At 37.4% G+C, this 16,003-nt stretch overlaps 7 protein-coding genes and 1 non-coding gene across 8 annotated transcripts in view; 4 read left to right on the forward strand and 4 right to left on the reverse strand.

The window, feature by feature from the left end:
* LOC129794706 (gamma-aminobutyric acid receptor alpha-like) overlaps positions 1 to 16,003 on the forward strand; it is a 117,067-nt gene that overhangs the window by 8,703 nt on the left and 92,361 nt on the right. The window lies entirely within an intron of this gene.
* On the forward strand, positions 286 to 1,320 carry LOC129795221 (zinc finger protein 358-like). Its single transcript, XM_055836308.1, has 3 exons — positions 286 to 398; positions 456 to 1,177; positions 1,253 to 1,320. The coding sequence occupies exons 1-3, from the start codon at positions 286 to 288 to the stop codon at positions 1,318 to 1,320; spliced, it is 903 nt and encodes a 300-aa protein (XP_055692283.1).
* Trnag-gcc (transfer RNA glycine (anticodon GCC)) lies at positions 2,413 to 2,483 on the forward strand. The gene has a single exon. It is a non-coding gene; the product is annotated as a tRNA-Gly (tRNA).
* Positions 2,580 to 3,200, reverse strand: LOC129795222 (uncharacterized). The gene is made up of 2 exons (XM_055836309.1): positions 3,080 to 3,200; positions 2,580 to 3,014 (listed from the first exon to the last, which is right to left on the reverse strand). Exons 1-2 carry the CDS (start codon positions 3,170 to 3,172, stop codon positions 2,580 to 2,582), a joined length of 528 nt encoding a protein of 175 aa, XP_055692284.1. The 5' UTR covers positions 3,173 to 3,200.
* Positions 3,622 to 6,443, reverse strand: LOC129795223 (uncharacterized). Its single transcript, XM_055836310.1, has 6 exons — positions 6,016 to 6,443; positions 5,642 to 5,954; positions 5,319 to 5,576; positions 4,508 to 4,945; positions 4,180 to 4,443; positions 3,622 to 4,120 (listed from the first exon to the last, which is right to left on the reverse strand). Exons 1-6 carry the CDS (start codon positions 6,375 to 6,377, stop codon positions 3,866 to 3,868), a joined length of 1,890 nt encoding a protein of 629 aa, XP_055692285.1. The 5' UTR covers positions 6,378 to 6,443; the 3' UTR covers positions 3,622 to 3,865.
* Positions 6,667 to 10,011, reverse strand: LOC129795224 (uncharacterized). The gene is made up of 4 exons (XM_055836311.1): positions 9,647 to 10,011; positions 9,127 to 9,523; positions 8,807 to 9,068; positions 6,667 to 7,732 (listed from the first exon to the last, which is right to left on the reverse strand). The coding sequence occupies exons 1-4, from the start codon at positions 9,925 to 9,927 to the stop codon at positions 6,792 to 6,794; spliced, it is 1,881 nt and encodes a 626-aa protein (XP_055692286.1). The 5' UTR covers positions 9,928 to 10,011; the 3' UTR covers positions 6,667 to 6,791.
* LOC129795225 (arylsulfatase B-like) lies at positions 11,339 to 13,119 on the reverse strand. The gene is made up of 3 exons (XM_055836312.1): positions 13,006 to 13,119; positions 12,126 to 12,932; positions 11,339 to 12,067 (listed from the first exon to the last, which is right to left on the reverse strand). Exons 1-3 carry the CDS (start codon positions 13,117 to 13,119, stop codon positions 11,339 to 11,341), a joined length of 1,650 nt encoding a protein of 549 aa, XP_055692287.1.
* LOC129794699 (arylsulfatase B-like) lies at positions 13,849 to 15,749 on the forward strand. Its single transcript, XM_055835544.1, has 3 exons — positions 13,849 to 14,016; positions 14,086 to 14,886; positions 14,945 to 15,749. Exons 1-3 carry the CDS (start codon positions 13,888 to 13,890, stop codon positions 15,716 to 15,718), a joined length of 1,704 nt encoding a protein of 567 aa, XP_055691519.1. The 5' UTR covers positions 13,849 to 13,887; the 3' UTR covers positions 15,719 to 15,749.

Below are 16,003 nucleotides of genomic sequence, written 5' to 3' on the forward strand. Positions count from 1 at the left end.
GAATCAGTTAGCAGGATAGACTACTAAGGTCTAGCAAATCTGTTTTCGATATAAGACTTCAACTGATCTTAATTTAATGAAAGTTTTTCAGTAAAATTTGTTTAATAAATAAGGATTTGTATTTTAGTTCAGTTTCAGATCAAGATCAGCTAACAGGATACAGCCGACTTTACTTGCCTTCAACTGACCCTTCTTATCTTAATTTTAAGAGACATCGCATAAGAGTTTTGTCTCCTAAAACGTCGTCTGGACGTTTTTGAGCTCCAGTAAATTAATAAATTAATTATGGAAAAGGACATAGTGATTAAAAAGGAAGAACTAGACTTAGATTATAGTATAGTCAAGGAAGAATATACCGTTCAACCGGCAGAAGTGTTTGAAATTAAAATAAAAGAAGAGTAAGTTTTAACACAAAATGAGCTCTTGCAGAAGAATAAACAAATCTTCCTTTCCAGGAAAGATGATCCTGAAGAGGAAGTTGAGGGAAATGATATTCCTGCTTCTCTGAAAGACTATCCTGTATCCTCTGATCTTCCGGATAGAAAGCAAAGTAGTAAAGCAGTTAATACTTCTGAAAAGTCTGTTAGAGTTTCAAAACGGAAGTTAAGTCAGGAGAACAACAGCCATGAGAGGAAGCTCTCATGTCCTCCTGTAAGCTCAAATACTCCCGACAACAAGCAACATAATCCTAACTTCAGACCACTACTGCGGAAGCGTAATAAATGTGAGATTTGCGGAGAAGTCTTTCGGAATAAATGGACCTTCCAACTTCACATGCTTCACCACCATGGTGAGAAGAATGTCTGTCCTATTTGCTTCAAGACCTTCCCGGATAATCGGGCTGTGAAGCACCACATACATCTTCATACAGCTGTGCAGCCTTATAGGTGCAATCAATGTGGTCAAATCTTCAGTTGGAAGAAAACCTTCACGAGACACAAAGAGAACTGCGGGAAGGAGGAAGCTCCAGTAGCTTCGGGAGGAGCTTCGGCAGATCCCCTCACATGTCCATATTGTGGGAGAATCTACACAAATGAAAGAATGTACGCAATACATAAAAGTTGGCATTTCAGCAAATCACTAGAGTGCCTGTACTGCTCTGGGAAGTTCGGAAGTCGTCAAGAACTTGAGGGGCACTCGAACTCGAAGCATAATGGCTTACCCGTTGATTTGGAAGGTCCGTAGACTAGATTTCCTTAAAAGCAATGAAGAAGAAGGGATAATAATGTTGGAATTTTGTTTCTTATTGCAGATGCTATCAAGTCAGGAAAGATCTTCAATGTGGACTATCGGAAATTCGTAAAGAAGGAAAAATTATAAAAAATTGTTAATTTAAATAAAGAAAATGATTTAAAAATAATTAAAAATTTATTATTAAGTTTCTTTGGAGTTTTTGATCTTCTAAAAATTTCTCGATCCATTTGATCGTTTCTTTACTAAATTCTTGATTATTTATTGATCATTTCGGAAAATATTTAAACTAAAATCATTCAGGAAGTTTTTGCTACAAGATCAGGAATATATCTGGACTTAGAATATTGAAGATTAGATCATTGAAAAACCAATAAATTTTCACAATTTGAGAGCTTTATTAAAAATTCCTAATTGATCTTGATCAGTTTCTGATCACTTCTGAAGATAAATTGAACCAAAATTCCTTTGAAAGTCTTGACCAGAATATTTTAAAGTGTATGTTTCTTTGAAGATCTTCAAGAATATCTAGAGAATCTTTCTCTAAAAGATCACGATCTTAGAATTATGCTGGAATAAAAATCGATGACAACCTAGAAAAAACAAATTCTTTTTCTCCAACTTATTGCTTTTTTTTTAATTTTTAGATCAATACTGATAATTTATTATTAATTCTTATTAAATATTCCATCTGGGAATCTTTGCTATGAGATCAGAAGATTAGACCGTAAAATTTTCTTGGAATGGCGATCAGTAATAAAAAACTAAAAATATTTGTTTTATTCATTTGCTATTTAAAAATTTATCTAAATTAGAAAAATATATGAGACATACATTATTAAAAAAATTATCGATCAGTTTTTTTTTAAAATTAGTTGATCAATTTTCGTTCATTTCTTTATTAATTTTTGAATTTTTTCCTAATCATTTTTCTAACATTTCTTAAGACAAATTAAGTCTAATATAAAAGATCGCAGTTTTCTGAAATTCTTGTGATCAAAATTGATCCTTAGATAATTTTTTTGTGTTTCTTGATCAATTTCGACAAAAATTCGAAAGATTTTAAGCTAAGATCACCCAGAAAGTTTTGACTGCGATCGCAACGTTAAGAATTTGAAAGAATGAACTGAATCTAAATGATCTCCAGAAGCTTCAGAGTAAATCTTCCACGCTGAAGATCACTGAAAAACCCGGAAATTCTTTGATGGAAGATCGTCAACAGCATCGGTGGTTCAGTGGTAGAATGCTCGCCTGCCACGCGGGCGGCCCGGGTTCGATTCCCGGCCGATGCAAGTTTTTTTTTCTTTTAACACTTTTTTCAATTATGTAGAAAATCTTTTTATTTTTTATTCAAAATTAATAAAATCATGAGCTAATAAGTAATGTAGTTATGCTGTGTCATCCATGCTAAGACGTGGCGTTGATCTCTCAATGCGGCCCACAATGAGACGCTCATCATCAGATGGATCAGAATACGTTGGAGATGGAATATTGTCAGCTTCACTCACAGATTTCACAATACGCTGCACATTCGCGGTGCCCCTGAGCTGCGAATGGGGCTCTCTGTGCCCAAATCCAGCCCTCTGTGCATCCTCCGTGAGGGAGAACATCACACGGTGCTGTGTCCGCATCCCCAAGAGCTTCTGCACAGAAGTTGTGCGATTTTGATGGAGCTTCGATGGCTTCCGGGCATGACCGTGGCCTAATCCTCCGAGGAATTTCAGCTCCCCCGTTGCTGGGGCGTGGGGATGGTTGAAATTTCGATCAGCAAAGGGGGCATCACTTCGGATTACTTCACGATTCCACCGAGACCAGCGAGGACCCTAAAAAATGTGAAATTTTAAGGACATTCTGGGACTTTTTTTTCTTACTGGGGAAAGGATCTCACCTCCAGTACCGAACTACGTGTCCTGGTACTCGATATATGAGCAGTGTCTTCCAATTTTGTCGAAAGGGACGATAAACGCGGCACATCAGACATTTTCAAGCAAAGATTTCAAATATATTGATTTAATAAGGAATATGAGTTGCTAGGGAGATGGGCAGGAAGAGGAATTGCTCCAGTGTTGCGAAGAATACATAGAATTTATCGAATTTTCATTCTAAAAAGAAAATTAAAGCATTTTGTCAGTTAATATTCGTTTAAATTCAAAATTTGAATTTCCAAAATGGCACAGAACAATATCAAGAGGAAAAAATACTCAAATCGTCACGATTCTTTTCTTTACTAACACAAAATGATAAATTCTTTACATTTCTGAAGGTTCTTGATCTTAAAAATATAAAATTACCTTAATTTTCAAGATTTTTCAAATTGGATTGTTTAATTTCCAAGAAGACGTAGAGATATAACCTAAAAGTTTTACAGATTTTTATGCTTTTTAATGCAGAAAAACTTCTCAAATCTCTATATAATTATTTATGACCAGGAAAATATTAAATTCTTTAAGTTCTTTTTATTCATAAAACGTAGAATTCTTCATATTAACAAGATTTTAATATTCAGATACATTGAATTTCCAAGATGGCGGCCATCGTGTCGCTTTTGAAGAAGTTATTTCGTTTCTAACCTTAAAAATTATAACATCTCATTATTTTTGAGCTTTTCAACAACTAAAAAGTTCTTTTTTTAACCTTTAAATTTGACACTTAATTTGCAAGTAGAGCTTGATCCTCAGTCAACTGCCAACTTCCGGAAGGATCCTTCTACTCCAAAAAGCGTCTCAGCATTTTTGGGGCGTCCAATGCGCTTCCTCTCGTTGGTTCCATAGGCGTCTTCTTCTCGGAAGAAATCTCTCGCTTCGGTTAGGTCCTTCTCGACGCTATCTATAATTTTCTGAATAGGTCCCGCATCACCTCCGTACTCCGTTGGAAGCATTCGTTTTGGAATAAATTGAAAGAGACTCTCCTTGTCTGAATGAACGCGGAACTGGAAAGGATAAAGGAAATTTTTGATGGAAGAATTTAGTGGTTGATGAGCTTATTTACCCTTTGCTGCATTTTCTCATTGAACATCCCTTTGGCTAGGTTGTAGATGGTTGCAAAGCCTGATGGAGGGTTAACAAAATGAAAGCCTTTTTGACGCAGCGGTGAGGCGTCCTGGGTGATCATGGAGAATTTCTTCATGAGCACCACATTAGCTTGTCCCAGGTGTGCCATTGTTGCACCAGCTAGATCCACAATTCCCACCTGACCAGCAATTGTGCGATTATCATCACGACAGAGGAGGATGTCGTTAACCATTAAACTGACCTAAAAAAAAGTAAAAGAAAAGTCGTTAAATTTTGAAAAAAAAAGAGATTTTCCGGAAGCCCACCTTGATCATCTCATGGATTGTATAGAGAGTGGGATTGTAGACTCCTGGCCGGAAGAGCATAATCCTCGGCCCATCAGGCTTCTCTGTTATTGGCAGTGGAACAACAAATCCCATCCGGATTACTTCCAACGTTCTCCTTTCAAGTGGATCCCGATGTGAGATTAATTCCGGAAGGGCCGATCTAACCGTGTAGAAGGTATCAAGTTTCTGCTTTGTCCTCTCAAGGCTCCATTTGCACCCGCGAAAGAAAGTGACGAGAAATTGATCATCTGTCCTGGCATGGAGATGTGGTTGCTTCCGAATCCACTCCCGGAGTGCCTCTAGATCTGCATCAATCCTTTCCGGAACTTCATTCAACTCCTCACGCGCTAATTTAGCTAATTCGGGACTTATTGCACGAATGTTCGGCATCTTCCAGCTGTGGCGAACGGCAATGTACTGAGGGAACCTCAAGCGTTGTGTCTTGATATCAGAAATCTCCTCTGATATCAGGTAGGAGTTCGATTAGATAAGGGGCAGAGTGCAATGATACGGAAAAGTCTGTCTTTCATTCAATGCCCGGTGAATCAGCGAGATTAATTAAAGGGGAAATACACAAAAATTCATCAATTTTTGTGATAAAAATGGCTTTTCTTGTAATTTCCGGAAATTCGGAATTTTATGCAAATCAGAAAATCATTAAAAATTATTCAAATTAATTTGTTTTTACCTTTATTCCATCACTTTTTATCACAATTTATTGATAATTTACAAAAATTGTCTAAATCCGATAAATTTCGGACGTTTTTTCACGTTAATTTGAAGAATTTTAATCAATTTCAAGCTTCCGGAAGGATCCTTGAGTTCCGTAAACTTCCTTAGTCTCCTTGGCAGTTCCATTGGCTCTTTTATCTTCATCCACTCCATAATTGTTTTCGTCAATGAGATAATCTCGGTTCGCAATTAATTTCTTCTCCCACTCAGCTAAAATATCCTTAACGCTCCCGGCATCGCCGCCATATTCTTTCGGAAGAATATGGCGTGGAACAGCTTTTGCAATAGCTTCAGCGCCCCCACCATGAACTTGCCACTAAAAGAACAAAGTTTTGACTTGAAAAAAAAGGAACTAAATCTTCAAGCTAAAGACAAACTTACCCTTTCTCGGACTTTTTCCTTCATAAAATTCCGAAAAGTCCCAAAAGCAACTTCAAATCCGGAAGCTGTGTTGAAGAAATGGAAGCCCTTTTGTCTAATGGGAGCTGCTTCATGCGTCAACATGGCGAATTTCTTCATTAGCATTGGTGTTACTTGAAACAAATGTTTCATGGTGGTGTTCTCCATGTCAACGAGAACCATTTCTCCAGCACACATCCTATTGTCATCTTCCAAGTGCATCAAATCAGCAATCATCACGCTGAGACGGATAACATCAACAATGGAGTACTCATCAGGGTCATAGCAGCCATATCTGGAAGGGGAAAGAAAAGCTTTGAAGCTCTTGAAACTTGATCCGCCATCTTGAAACTAACCTTATTAGAACAACACGTGGACTATCGGGGGATTCGGTTCGTGGAAGAGGTACCAAGTAGCCTAGACGAAGGACAGTGAGGTTCTTTTCCAGAAGAGGATCTCTTGGGCTCATCACCTCATGCACTACCGTACGAGCTGTGTAGTAGCTGTCAATCTTTTCTTTTGTCCGTTCAAGACTCCATTTGCACCCACGCAGAAAACCAACGAGGAATTGATCGTCTGTCCTTGCACGGAGATGTGGTTGCTTCTGGATCCATTCTTTGAGTGCCTCCAGATCCTTTTCAATCCTCTCGGGAACTTCGTTTAGCTCCTCTTTGGCTAATTTTGTTAATTCCGGAGAAAGTTCCCTCACTTTGGCCATTTTGCAGCTGTTCTACAGTTTAACCTTTCAAATCTCCAGACGATGAAGCACTGAGGTGAAATGAAGCCGGGCGGCGAATGGTAATCTTCTTCCCAGAAGCAGGTGATAAGATAAATCTTTCATAAGAGAGATTGTGGGGCGAATTGTTCAATTCATTCCCTTCAAGTGGAGCAATATCTCTGGTAGAAAGTGCTGCGAGAGAAAAAATTTAGCTGTGGAAACCGCCAAAGACTGATAACAGCTTCGGTTTGTTTCGTGCAAATGGCAGATCTTGATCTTTACGATAGGCTATACAAAGATTAAGTTTAAAGATGAAACAAGACTTTATTTATATCAAAATGTTTAATACAAATGATTATTGTTTTGTGGATTGTCTGAATTTCGGATAAAGGAAGTCTTCGCAAAGTAGCAGGATTAGTCAAATTCAAGCTGACGGAATGATCCTTCGAATCCAAACATAGTTTCTGCCGTTCGGGGTGGTCCTCTTCGCTTCTTCTCATCTGTTCCGTATTTCTCATCATCCAAGAACCATTCTCTCTTCTCGAGAAGTTTCTTTTCCCAATTAGCTGCAATCTCAGCTATTGTTCCACCTTGTCCTCCGTACTCAGCAGGTAAAAATTCAGACGATATGGCAGCCTGTAGGGACTCTAAGTTGTTGTGAACGTAGATTTTGACGCCATTTTTTTCCGTTAAGTACTTTTTGAAAACATTGAACAGCGTATTCATAGTGGCAGGAAGATGCAAGTAGTGGATCTCCTTCTGATGCAACGGTGTAGCCTGTTGGGCAATCATGATGAGCTTCTTGAGAACTGTTGGCGTGAAGACGGAGTAGTGTGCCATTGTGAGATCTTTGAGATCCATAATGTCAATATGTCCAGAAATCACAGCATTGTCATCTTCCATTATGGCTATGTCGTTAATCATACTGGCAACCTTCATCAGTTCATAGATACTGTACTTGTTCGGATCGAACGCGCTGACGCGATTGAGGAAAATTCTTGGACCTCCTGGTGCGCATTTTGGCAGATAGAGGGAGTATCCTGTTTGCACGATTTCTCTATTCTTCTCATTCAGGGGATCCCTATCTTTACGCATCTCCGGTATAGCTGTTCTAACGGAATAGTAGGAGTCGATCATCTCTTTAGCCTTCTCAAGGCTGTAACGGAAATTTCGCAAGAATGCCACTAAGAATTGATCTTCCGTACGGGAATGCAGATGTGGCTGCTTAGCGAGCCAATCTTTTAACACCTGAAGATCCTTCTCTATCCTCTCCGGGACTTCGTTAAGCTCCTCCTGCGCAATAGCCTGCAATTCCTTGCTTAATGGACGAATTTGTGCCATTTTTTCAGCCAACACTCACTTCGTTTTCTCACGCAACTGAAGATGCTTTTAAAAGGCGACTGAAACACAACTCCAAGAGCCCCAATCTTCCAAATCACATGGCCATGTTTTGGGCTTGGATCTCGTGTAATGTTCATGTGATAAGATAATATGGAGGAATTATAACCATTAAATTTTCTTATCAACCTCATCGATTGGGTCACAATGCTCTGCTCACGCTCTGATGCTAAAACTTGTGATTTTCTGCAAATCGATTTGTTGTGAAGAAGTCTGGAGACTGTTGAGCAATTGACAGAAAGAAAAGTTGAAGGGAAGAGAGGAGAGAGCAGACGATAAAAATTAGAGGATCAGATGAGAACAAATTATCAGAACTAATGATCAGATCAGATGATAATCTTTAGCTTGTTTTGAGTAACTGAACGGTCAGTTGAGCTGTTTAGAATTGCATTGTAACAAATAAGAAGTCAGGAATTGCTTGATCTGATGCAATTAATTAGTTAGGAGAAAGACAACAAAACTCTGGGTTATTTACAAAAGCTAGAATCGTTCTGAACAGTTCAGAGAACAAATTATTTTGATTAAGAACTGTACATTTAATTTGGATCAGAAGATTTTATTCAGATCAGACGTTCAAATTCAGATTAGATGATCTTATTATAAGATCAGATCTTTTAATACAATTTAGATGATCTTACTTAGATCAAACGTAGTCTAGATAAGATATTTTGAAGCAGAATAGAGGTTCTAATTTAGATCTAAAGATATGATGCAGTTCAGACCTCATTTAGATCAGACGATCTTATTTAAATCAGACGTTCAAATTCAGAAAGCAGTTCAGACGTTTAAATTCCGAAAACAGTTCAGACGTTCTAATTCGGAAAGCAGCTCAGACATTCTAATTCATAAAGCAGTTCAGACGTTCAAATTCAGAAAGCAGTTCAGACGTTCTAATTCAGATCTGACGATCTATTGCAGTTCAGACAATCTACAACCGTTAAAAAGTGCCCTGTAACAGTTCAGAAGTCAAAGCTCAATTAAAGTCCAAAAGAAGAATAAGGAACAAAATTTATTGGAGCTAGAACTTCCTTAATCCAAATTCAAAGATCTGAAAGTTCCATTAAGACCAAAAAATTCCTGAGAAGCATCCCTGTAGGCTACTATTCTCTTTGATTCAACTACCCCGTAGAAATCTTCATCTTCTCTAAACCAATCGGCGTAGGAAGTTAGTTTCTGCTCCCAAGAATTAATAATTTCCTCAATCTTCCCGGCTTCTCCGCCATATTCATCCGGAAAGAGTCTTTTGGGGATGTACCTGTACAGCTGCTCAATGTTGCTTCCATGAATGTGGATCTACGGGGAAAAAATTAAACTCAATCCCTTTGTTCAACTCCTGATCTTCAGGTCTTACGCGATTTCTCTGCTTCTCACTAACAAATCCCTTGAACATGTTGAAGAGTGTCTCAAATCCAGGAGGTGTGTTGATGCAGTGCGTCTCCAGTTGACGCATTGGGAGTCCTTTTTGTGTCAGGAGTGTGATTTTTCTCACCAATCCCGGATTCATTTGCAGAAAATGCCCAGCTATTACATTACCCAAGTCCAGGATATCAATTTGTCCAGCAATCATTGTATTGTCATCGTTAAGCATTACGAAATCGCTCACCATGTTGCCCACTTTCATCACCTCGGTGAAGGTGAATTTTTCAGGATTGTACGCTCCTGGACGGATTAGCATTATCCGAGGACTTCCGGGTGTTTCAGTGGCTGGAAGTGGGAGGGCAACGCCACAACGAATTAATTTTCTTGTTCTGAGGAAGGAAAAAAAGAAGAATTTTATGAACAATTAATGACTTTTATAAGATTAAAGATTTTATACGGAAATAAAATAATTTTTTAATGAAAAATAAAGGACTTTATGCACAAATGCTTACTTTTCATTCAGCGGATCTCTTTCTTTTACAATTTCTGGCATTCGTCCACGTAGAGTGTAGAAGTCCTCAATCTTCTCTTTTGCCCTCTCAAGACTCCATTTGCACCCTCGCAGAAAAGCAATGAGGAATTGATCGTCTGTCCTGGCATGGAGATGTGGTTGCTTCCTGATCCATTCTCTGAGTACCTGCAGATCCTTTTCAATCCTCTCGGGAACTTCATTCAACTCCTCCTTTGCTACCTTAGCCAATTCCTGACTAATGGGACGAATATTAGCCGGCATTGAGCTTATAGAATTATAAGAAAACTTCCACTAAATTGCTTTCTTTCTCTTCAATTTCTTAAGCTTTCTCACAAAATAGGAAAACTCCATCTTATCACCAGAAATGATAAGATAAATCCATTACGGGGATCATTGAAAGTAATCTACAGTGGCAACTTTCTTTCCTGACCACCCGCAATTGAAGCCATTTAGATTACAAGAGGAACAGAAAGAGTTTATTTTATTCATCCATTCATTGAATTTCAAAAAAAAAAATGTAAAATGGCGGATATTGACGCTTTGAGCGTTTGAGAAACATTTCAAATTTCAAACGATTCCACGGTTTACAATCTAAAGAAAATTTCGCAAGAATATAAATATAGAAGCTTTTAAGCAATTTTAAAGAGCTTTTTGCATCAACTTTAAGGACATTTCTCCTCTTCTTCACTCAAATAAGGAATAAACAAAAGAATTCATACACGAAATCCATTTAAAAGCAAACAAAATGAGCTTAAAACGGATTGAGAGTAAAATTCGCGATCTTTTTGTGTAATAATTGTGCTCTGTGTGTAGGAAAATCTCACGGAAGCAGGTGAAACTCATTGAACTTGACACCGAAGTGTAGCTCACACATATTTTTGGGGGAGTTTCCCACAATTTGTCTTTACGTCCCAAATACACCAAACCTCATTATGGTGGGAATTATGCAAGACACGTACACCTTTTAGATTTTATTAACTTGACGCTTTTATTTTATTGTTTGTGCCGCAAATCATTTGATAATTATTGAAAAAAAATTGAGAAATTAATTCAGAAATTTCTCTGTTAGGCAATCAAAAGGATTTTATTGTGCTATGAAGTATTTCTCTGTGAATTAATCTATGATCTATGAGATCTCGTATGGGAAGTTTTTATGTAAAGCATCATAATTTAATGTTTCCTTGTAAACTTACAAGGTTCTTCCACAATTTCTCTTTAAGATTCTACGTGAATTTTTTTGCGCTTTTGATGTTTCACAGAGAAAAATTTTAATGTGTTTAAGCACCTAAATTAATTAGAATAAATAGAATTGAAGTTAATATATTTTTATAATTCGTTAATTTTGGGTCATTTATCGCGCCTTATCAAGTACATTACGTATAGCCCTTAAAGTTTCTTTTTGTAACCTTCATTGTAAAAGTTTGTTAAACAAACCTTTATCAATAATTTGCTCTACTTTAGAAAATCCACAGTGAGTGTTCTGGAGAAGAATAATTATACTTTTAAGTCTCTTCTAACATTATTATCTGCTGAAGAGATGAATAATAAGTAATAGAATTTCAGTTCTTTTTATTCTTGAAGAATAATACAAGCAGAATAAAACTTAATATTGACAAATTAAAAGCCTCGAAGAGAATGGACTCCTTTCCTCTCTTCAATCGCTTCTTTTTTTTCAATTTTCACGATCAAGCCACCAAGTCCAGAGTCCATCATTGAGTGCGGGATTTGCATTTGGATCTACAGGGGTATTACCAGGTGGTACCATCCTTCTCATAACATTCTTAATTCTTCTCCTCATACTTGCCATTTTCAATGGTAAAAAATGTGCCAAATTATTCATTTCACATGGATCTCCATCGAGATAGAATAAACAAGGAGCTTTGAGGGGGTTGCAGGTGTTAAAAATTCTATACTGTGTGTGACAAGTTATCTTTGTCTTACTCCTGATCTCATCAACATCTCTTGGCTGCAGAGGCCTCGTTGCGAATGGATTTAGAGCCTGCCAAACTGAGCTATTCATGACAATATCTGCATACGAAGGAGCTTCAGGACTGATGTCAAAATTCCTGGACCTGATCCAGGAATCATAAACTCCGTTTGAAGTTGTTCCATTTACTACTTTGTATCCGTTGTAGTAGTATGAAGTGTACCCAACTATTGGATCAATGTTAATAACCATTTCTCTGCGTACAGGACGATGGTTGTGTGAGAGCGTTGACCATATATCAAAGCCATCGAGATTTTCTGATGTGTACGTTGTTGCACCTGACGCCTCAAGAAAAGTTGGCAGCCAATCTGTTATGTGTACCAAGTGTGAGGAGACGTAGTGACGCTTTTCGAAGAGAGGACTCCAAACAGCTGCTAAAGTACGAACTCCTCCCTCCCACGGGCTATCTTTTTGCTGCAAAAAAAATTTAAATTGAAATAACTTTAACGGCTGATCTTGCTTTCTAACGTACCCCTCTTAACGGATAGTTGGATCCAGAATTAGCAAAGAGTCCTGATTCAGGTGCTCCATTGTCAGAGAAGAATAGGATTATCGTATTCTCAAGCATATTCTTTTCCCTGAGAGCTGTAACAACTTTTCCAACTGATCGATCTAACGCCTTAACCATAGCAGCGTAGGTTCTCCTATCTGGATCTTTGATGTAATCAACTGTTTCCAGATCTTCAGGTATGGCCACAAGTGCTATATCTCCAGATGATGCATGTGGAGCATGCTGACTGAGGAACATAAAAAGTGGCCCATCATTTGGGTCATGATCCGAAATAACCTTTGTAGCTTCGTCAGTTAAAACATCTGGCAAATACTGACCAACTATGTCTCTGTATACTTCTTCATTGCGTCTAAAATCAAATCCTTCTTCATAGATTTCTTTTCTAATCCACAAAGTGTAATTTGTGTAACTAATACCACCATTGAAGAAGCCCAAGTGTGTGTCGAAACCTCTCTGCGTTGGGGTGAAGCTCTTTCTGGCATAGCCCAGATGCCACTTTCCAACGATGTGAGTCTTGTAACCGACTTCTTTGAGGTACTCTGGAAGGAGCTTTTCACTTAGAGGTAAACTTCGAGGTTCATCTGGGAGAATCACATAATGTTGCATCCCTGTATGAATAGGATACTTCCCCGTTAACAAGGCTGCTCTTGAAGGAGTACACATTGACATAGTATAGTGCCTGTTGAAGACTACTCCTTGATAGCCAAGAGCATCGATATTAGGCGTTAAAAATTCATTATTTCCACTTAAACTGATATCATAAGAACCCTTAAAAACATCACAGAAATCCATTAATTTTCACTTAACTTTTATCTTTGAATTTTTTGTATTCCAAACTTACAAGATCATCGGCTAAAATGATAACAATATTCGGTTTATCCTTCACATCCTGCGCACAAGAACTCCGAACAAAAAGGAATGTTGCAAGAGCAAAGAAATGGAACAATTTAAACATCTTCTACCGAATTCTATGTTACATTTAACAGATTATTCACAGAACTGACTAAAATTTCAATGAGTTCATTTGATTTTATACCCAAATTATATGTTTTTGTAAAGGAAAATTTGGGACTTTAAAGTAATTAAAACACTTTAGTTGAAAAAGTGCTAGTTTTTGATCATTTTTACGGTTCTTTTTGTTGATTTGAACTTAACTATTTTAGGAAATAAAACATTACTAAGGTGGATGAATTTCCTCCAACTTTTTGCTCAGGTGTGATGACACCTTTTCACACTTTTTTAACATCTTGTGCGTAATTTTAGGGTACTTTACCAATAGGGTAATATCGTCCAATATAAGGTGCAACATTTTCTAAGATTTTTCTTTAAAGTATTTTAACTGAAATATTCTTATTTTAATAAAGGTTAAACATATTGTTTTTCAAGAGAAGTCTAGATGACTAGAGTTGGACAAGTGCGGCAGAAACCGAACCGACACGTGGAACAGTCAAAAATTTATCTGATAATTAAAAATGTTAGCGATAAATCTTAAGGAAAATTGTAAAGAAAAGACCATTGAAACAATGAATTATCAAATTAGTTTACAATGCTTTTAGAGATATTCCAATATTATTGCAATAAAAGCATAATATGGGGCTGTAAAAAACTTTTATCAGCTACAAAACCAAAAAAAATATAGGAAATGAATGTATAAAAAGAAAATCATCCCAGTTCTTTCAGTTCAGTTATAAGTAAAATTTTGAGAGAAAATCTTAGCCAGGAAATGATTCCGAAATTGGATAAATTAGTTTTCATTTCATTAATCTTTATGAATTTAAGTGCAGTTTATTGCAAAAGTATTGAAAATGTGAAGAAAAGACCAAATATTGTGATGATCGTAGCAGATGATCTTGTAAGCTCAGATCCTGGGTAAGACTTCTCCTAAAAAATCGTGAAGATTAAGTTAAATTCTTCATTAAAGGGCTCATACGATGTCAGCTTGAGTGGAAACGATGAAATCCTTACGCCAAACATTGATGCTCTGGGCTATCAGGGAGTAGTCTTTAACAGGCACTACACTCAGGCTTTATGTGGACCCTCAAGGGCTGCCCTTCTAACAGGGAAGTATCCTATCCACACGGGAATGCAACATTTTGTGATTTTCCCAGATGAACCTCGAGGATTACCTCTAAATTTGAAAATCCTGCCAGAATATCTGAAAGAAGTCGGTTACAAGACTCATATCGTTGGGAAATGGCATCTGGGCTATGCCAGAAAGAGCTTTATTCCAACGCGTAGAGGTTTTGACAGTCACGTTGGATTCCTTGGGGGCTATGTAGCCTATTATAACTATACTGAAATATTTCGTGACTATATCCCAGGATTTGATTTCTATCACAACGAAGAAGTCTACAATGACGTAGTTGGTCATTACTTAACAGACGTTTTAACTGACGAAGCTACAAAAATTATTGGGAATCATAATTCAGAAGATGGACCAATAATGCTTTATTTAGCACACGGAGCACCACATGCAATTAATGCTAGTGATCCACTTGAAGTTAATCCAGAAGATTTGGAAACAGTAGCCCACATCAAAGATCCAGATAGGAGAAAGTACGCTGCTATGGTTAAGGCGTTAGATCGATCAGTTGGAAAAGTCGTTACAACTCTAAAGGAAAAGGATTTGCTTGAGAATACAATAATCCTGTACTTCTCCGACAATGGTGGACCAACAATAGGACTATGGGAAAATACTGGATCAAATTATCCGTTGAGGGGGGTACGTAGTAAAACTTAATTAGTCGTTAAAGTTATCTCAGTTGTAAAATTTATTGCAGCAAAAAGATAGCCCATGGGAGGGAGCAGTTCGTGGCTTAGCAGCTGTTTGGAGTCCTCTATTCCAGAAGCGTCACTACGTCTCATCGCACATGATTCACATAACAGACTGGTTACCAACTTTTCTTCAGGCATCAGGAACACCGTCTTATAGATCAGAGACTTTCGATGGATTCGACATTTGGTCAACGCTTGATTACAATAAACCTCCCGCTCGTGAAGAAATGGTTCAAAGTTTTGATCCAGTTGATGGGTATACCGCTTATTACTTCAACGGATGGAAGTACATCAATGGAACGACTTGGAATGGTATTTATGACACCTGGATTGGCTCTAGAAGTTTTGACCTCAATCCTGAAGCTTCATCTTATGCCGATGTTGTCATGAAGAGTCCAGTTTGGCAGGCTCTCAATCCTTTCGCAACGAGACTTCTTAAGCCAAATGATGTTGATGATATCAGGAGAAAGACAAAGATAACTTGTCAAAGACAGTACGAGTCCTTAAACACCTGTAACCCACTCAGAGCTCCTTGCTTATTCTATCTGGATGCAGATCCATGTGAAATGAATAATCTTGCTGATGCTCAACCAGGAAGGGTTGTTGAATTGCAGAAGAGGATAAGAGAAGTAGAAAAAACGATGCTTCCCCCGGGGAATCTTCCTTCGGATCCAAAGGCAGATCCTGCACTAAATGACGGACTCTGGACATGGTGGCTTGACCGATTACAAGAAGTTGCAGAAAGTCAGAATTTTTTAATTGAAAATAATTTTGAGTGAAAAATAATAAAAGAGATTTTATTAATTAAAATAGTTTATTTTTTAAAGTTTTGAAGCTTATGACAAATTTTGAATAGTTAAAGCTCTGAGATGTTTGAAACATGCTCATATTTTCACTTGAGCTTTTATTAAGTTTGAGCCCAATCTGGGGTCAAATTTTTTGACGAATAATCTGATTACGAAGAACAAAACTCTTGAAACAATGAATTACAAAAATTAGTTTACAACTCATTGAGAGATATTCCAATATTATTGCAATAAAAGCATAATTTAGGGCTATAAGAA

The sequence above is a fragment of the Lutzomyia longipalpis genome, chromosome 4 (assembly GCF_024334085.1).
Source record: "Lutzomyia longipalpis isolate SR_M1_2022 chromosome 4, ASM2433408v1".
Taxonomy (NCBI): Eukaryota; Metazoa; Arthropoda; class Insecta; order Diptera; family Psychodidae; genus Lutzomyia; species Lutzomyia longipalpis.

Excerpts from the sequence above, each read along its gene's own strand:
- LOC129795221 (XM_055836308.1), top strand. The coding sequence starts at position 286 with ATGGAAAAGGACATAGTGATTAAAAAGGAAGAACTAGACTTAGATTAT. Across the intron at positions 399-455 it reads GAAATTAAAATAAAAGAAGA|GAAAGATGATCCTGAAGAGG; the intron begins GTAAGTTTTAAC and ends CTTCCTTTCCAG. Across the intron at positions 1,178-1,252 it reads CTTACCCGTTGATTTGGAAG|ATGCTATCAAGTCAGGAAAG; the intron begins GTCCGTAGACTA and ends TTCTTATTGCAG.
- LOC129795222 (XM_055836309.1), bottom strand. The coding sequence starts at position 3,172 with ATGTCTGATGTGCCGCGTTTATCGTCCCTTTCGACAAAATTGGAAGAC. Across the intron at positions 3,015-3,079 it reads CACGTAGTTCGGTACTGGAG|GGTCCTCGCTGGTCTCGGTG; the intron begins GTGAGATCCTTT and ends CACATTTTTTAG.
- LOC129795223 (XM_055836310.1), bottom strand. The coding sequence starts at position 6,377 with ATGGCCAAAGTGAGGGAACTTTCTCCGGAATTAACAAAATTAGCCAAA. Across the intron at positions 5,577-5,641 it reads AGGAAAAAGTCCGAGAAAGG|TGGCAAGTTCATGGTGGGGG; the intron begins GTAAGTTTGTCT and ends TTGTTCTTTTAG. Across the intron at positions 4,946-5,318 it reads TCCGGAAGCTTGAAATTGAT|TACATTGCCGTTCGCCACAG; the intron begins TAAAATTCTTCA and ends AGGTTCCCTCAG.
- LOC129795224 (XM_055836311.1), bottom strand. The coding sequence starts at position 9,927 with ATGCCGGCTAATATTCGTCCCATTAGTCAGGAATTGGCTAAGGTAGCA. Across the intron at positions 9,524-9,646 it reads AGAGATCCGCTGAATGAAAA|AACAAGAAAATTAATTCGTT; the intron begins GTAAGCATTTGT and ends TTCCTTCCTCAG. Across the intron at positions 7,733-8,806 it reads CAGATCTTTGAATTTGGATT|TGTTGGCTGAAAAAATGGCA; the intron begins AAGGAAGTTCTA and ends AAACGAAGTGAG.
- LOC129795225 (XM_055836312.1), bottom strand. The coding sequence starts at position 13,119 with ATGTTTAAATTGTTCCATTTCTTTGCTCTTGCAACATTCCTTTTTGTT. Across the intron at positions 12,933-13,005 it reads TCATTTTAGCCGATGATCTT|GGTTCTTATGATATCAGTTT; the intron begins GTAAGTTTGGAA and ends GATGTTTTTAAG. Across the intron at positions 12,068-12,125 it reads CCAACTATCCGTTAAGAGGG|CAAAAAGATAGCCCGTGGGA; the intron begins GTACGTTAGAAA and ends TTTTTTTTGCAG.
- LOC129794699 (XM_055835544.1), top strand. The coding sequence starts at position 13,888 with ATGATTCCGAAATTGGATAAATTAGTTTTCATTTCATTAATCTTTATG. Across the intron at positions 14,017-14,085 it reads TGATCGTAGCAGATGATCTT|GGCTCATACGATGTCAGCTT; the intron begins GTAAGCTCAGAT and ends TCTTCATTAAAG. Across the intron at positions 14,887-14,944 it reads CAAATTATCCGTTGAGGGGG|CAAAAAGATAGCCCATGGGA; the intron begins GTACGTAGTAAA and ends AATTTATTGCAG.